Source organism: Oratosquilla oratoria, chromosome 18 (assembly GCF_046742065.1).
Source record: "Oratosquilla oratoria isolate Oo_2021 chromosome 18, ASM4674206v1, whole genome shotgun sequence".
NCBI lineage: Eukaryota > Metazoa > Arthropoda > Malacostraca > Stomatopoda > Squillidae > Oratosquilla > Oratosquilla oratoria.
Window position 1 is genome coordinate 4,820,716 of NC_134794.1, and position 4,059 is coordinate 4,824,774.

General features: G+C 41.9%; 1 protein-coding gene across 1 annotated transcript; it reads left to right on the top strand.

Moving 5' to 3' along the window:
- Window positions 1–991, top strand: LOC143034892 (trypsin-1-like). Its single transcript, XM_076201235.1, has 3 exons — window positions 1–43; window positions 150–370; window positions 476–991. Exons 1-3 carry the CDS (start codon window positions 1–3, stop codon window positions 989–991), a joined length of 780 nt encoding a protein of 259 aa, XP_076057350.1.
- The last annotated feature ends 3,068 nt before the right edge of the window (window positions 992–4,059 follow it).

The window sequence follows — 4,059 nt, forward strand, 5'->3', positions numbered from 1 at the left end:
ATGAAGGTCCTCATCTTCACCCTCCTGATAGCCGGCGCATTCGGTATGGGGTAGAGTAACAGCTTTCTTGAAGTATTGCTAATTGAAAAAAAAATGCTATTGTATAAAATATTATAAGTAATTGACCAATGTTCTTGATGTTGTTTCAGCCGTACCCGCAAACAGGCCCCGCCTCCGCTTGGGCTTGAACAAAATTATTGGAGGGGTGGCTGCCACACCCGGAGAGTTCCCTTACCAGATCAGCATCCAGGATACTACATGGGGATCTGCCTCCCACTTCTGTGGTGGATCAGTGTACAATAAGAACTACATAGTCACTGCTGGACACTGCGTCTATGGAAAGAACCACGATGACCTAAAGAATCTTCAGGTATGTTGTTTAGTTAACGCGAGTGCGTTTGCAGTGCTTCATTGTCAACAACAATATCTCTGTTTTGTTTTTCTGGCTATAATGGTAATGATTTTCTAATCATAGATCACTGCTGGTGAGCACGATCTGGACAAGAAAGAAGAAAATGAGCAGTCCATCAATGTCGAGAAGATCATCTTGCACGAGGACTACAACCCGTGGAGAACCACCAACGACATTGCTCTTCTCAAGCTGGCCAAGCCCCTCACCATGAACGACTACGTCAAAAGGATTCCCCTCGAAACCGATGAAGTCAGTGTTGACTGCCAGGTGACCGGTTGGGGAGCATTGACTGAAGAAGGCTCTTTTCCTAGTATCTTGCAGAAGGTCAACGTCAACGTCATCACTGACAAGGAATGCCGCGATGCCTACGGTACCAATATGATCTTGGACTCAATGTTGTGTGCTGGCGGTGACGGCGAAAAGGATTCCTGCCAAGGAGACTCCGGTGGTCCTCTTGCCTGCAATGGTACTCTTGCTGGTGTGGTCTCATGGGGCTATGGATGTGCTCGCCCCAACTACCCTGGAGTCTACACAGAGGTCTCCTACTTTGCTGACTGGGTGGAAAACCACGCCGTTTAAACCGATGTCCCTGTATCATGTCTAATTACAAGCATTTCCTTGGAAACCTCTTTTCTTTTCTTCCTTTGATGATTACATGAAGAGTAGTGGATTGTGGCTGTGCTGCGGTGTGATAATTTCCGGTCCCTCAAGAAATTATCCTGTAATGGGCATAATTTTCTGTCTCATTGATTTTAGGCAGCGCTATCTATTGGATGAGTGTCTCACCATAACAGTGGCTAGTTTCACATCGGTAATTTTCACATCCTAAGTGAAAATAATACAATCTTTCATTAACCTCCTCAATACATATCAAAATATCGCGGGCAGCATAAGCTGCCTGATGTACGATGGTTCGATGATGCACTATGATAGAAAATAAAGTTACAGCTGTAACACCCATTCTCTTTTACTTTGGATATTAATAACCACAGAAAATATGATGAAGCCAGTTCACAGAATACGGGAGTCACTCAACTACAACTACAAAGTAGATATGATATAGACGATGACGCCGGCATCTCGCCTACCCACTCGCACCTCATGACTTCTACATTGGTGTCATCGTATGGAAGGGATAAATACTATTGATATAAATGAATGACCTAGGTTGTCCATATTTACTCAAAATACCATACTTTGATACAATCCTTTCTATCTAAAAACTGCTCAAATAGATGGAGGCATAGAGCTTAAAGAGAAAATACACACACACACATACACACAAACACACACACACACACACACACACACACACACACACACACACACACACACACACACACACACACACACACACACACGCACACACACACACACACACACACACACACACACACACACGCACACACACACACACACACGCGCACACACGCACACACACACACACACATACATATATATGTATATATATATATGTATATATATATATATATATATATTTATATATATATACAGTATATATATACATACACTAAATGGTCCCCAATGAACAAATTAACATCTTTTCAACCACACTTTACTTTTAATTCCAATGGGTTAAGTCATTGACACTTTGTTACGTCCGAGTTGAGTTCGAGTCCTTAGCTTGATCACGTGTCAATTTCCGCATATATGCTTCCATCGAGCTCTTTGTCGGTTTCGACTGCAATGGCATGGAATTAAAAGTGACTTGTGGTGGAAAAGATATATATATATATATATATATATATGTAAATCTTGGCAGCAGGTTTTTTTTAACATGCTTTGTTAAAAACAACTGCGCATTCGGCGCTACAAAGCTTCTTTTAGTAGACTTTCAAGTCTTCTGAACGTAGATTTCTGGTTTTCACAGGACAGACGGAATAATGCATTTCCAGTAGACATTGCGAACTATTGTTGAGTAAGAGTATACAGACGTTTCGCTAAACGCAGTTAACATTTTCAATGTAATAGAGACAGAGAGTACAAGACATAATATACATGGAAGGAAGCTCTGGTTGAGGTCACAACATAAGACACGGGGGAAGGTCACATTACATGCGTGGGATTTTGTCACTGTGGGGCAAATGTCCGTTGAGGGCCAAGTGTCCTCTCTATGACTCTGGATGAACGCCAGAGAGGGACTTGGGTGTCGGTGTGATTGGAAGGTGTGTTGTTGTGGGTGAGAGGGCTATTAGTCCTAGGGAGGGGCTTCATGCTTGGGAGTATGGTAGGGGCTTCCACTTATCTGTCGATAGTAGGTTATAAGTCTCGTATGATAAGTGCTTCCAGGAAGAAAAGTCTAGGCTTTTCTGATTCCTTAGCGAGAATGACGGTGTTGTCTTCTAAAAGTTTCCTAGTGATTTGTGTGTTGTGTTTTTCTAGTAGGTGTAGTTTGGGGCCTCCACATGACAAGTGGGAAGACATTCTTCTCGACAATGTCGTTCTCGTTTGGCCAACGTAGTAGTCGAGAGGCGTACAGTCCTCTAGGGGTCAGGAAAATTTGTAGATGTAGCACATGAGTAAAATAAAACTGAAACCCACTCTTGAAGAAAAATAAGCTGAGATACATAGTAAACCGTATATTTCGACCCCTGACTGTGGTCATCTTCAGCAGATACATGCATAGAGTAAGACACAAGAAGATATATACAGGGGGAAATTACCACAAAAGAGAATTAGGAAAGCCTCAAGTCACGTGCCCTTGATGGGGTCAAACATTTTGTTTCTTAGAGATGAATTTGTTTATAACCAAGTTGGTGATGGAATTTCTAGTCAAGTATCAGTTTACAGGAAGTGTCTTGATATTCACTTTTTGAAAAAATCCAATTCATAGACACCTGCATAAGCATCAGGAGGATTGAAATTCTTAAACATTCAAGCGAGTGGAATTAAGATAGAACGTAGCAAATGAATTGCAATAGTTGCTCAGAAAAAAGGTGAGGCAGTAAAAGAAAGAAAATAAAAATATGTATATTGTTGCATGATCATTCAAATAGGGGAGACACCCAGCTACTGAGTTAAGAAAAATAACAGTCGCAAAGATAATGATAGTAAACATATAAAACGTAATATTGCAGATGGCAGGGAGAAACTGAATGCCATTGATAAGACAATTAGTGTTAATAAGTTGAAAGGGATTTGAGCCTACTTTGCTTAGGAGTGCTGAGCAAAGCGAATCAAAACAAACATGAGAAATGTACTCCAGTGCATAGAGATGTGTTGGAGTAAGAAAATTTAGAGATAAGTACAGTACCAAACACTTAACTCAAATCTGTTCTTGGAGTAGCTGAGATATGATTTTTGTTGTTACTGTTTTTGTTGTTGGTGTTCCATAGACTCTCCGACCGAGCAGTCCCGTCTACCCGAGGGACGCCACGGTAGAACGGGGTGCAATGCAGTCTTCCATAATGTGTTGTATAGTATGGGGTGAAGTGTTACATCCTGGGGAGTTATATGCGATGGTGTCATTCAGCCTCTTCTGGTAGTTTAGAAGTGTTGGATGGTGGTCGCACCGCAGTCAGGCCAAGTGGACTCTGTCCTTTCGGGGGAAAGAGGACTCAGAGGGATGGATATCAGGGGGTCTGGCATGCAGCAATGTATTGTTTTTCAGCATATCGATGGGGGTA

Excerpts from the sequence above, each read along its gene's own strand:
- LOC143034892 (XM_076201235.1), top strand. The coding sequence starts at position 1 with ATGAAGGTCCTCATCTTCACCCTCCTGATAGCCGGCGCATTCG. Across the intron at positions 44-149 it reads CCTGATAGCCGGCGCATTCG|CCGTACCCGCAAACAGGCCC; the intron begins GTATGGGGTAGA and ends ATGTTGTTTCAG. Across the intron at positions 371-475 it reads ATGACCTAAAGAATCTTCAG|ATCACTGCTGGTGAGCACGA; the intron begins GTATGTTGTTTA and ends TTCTAATCATAG.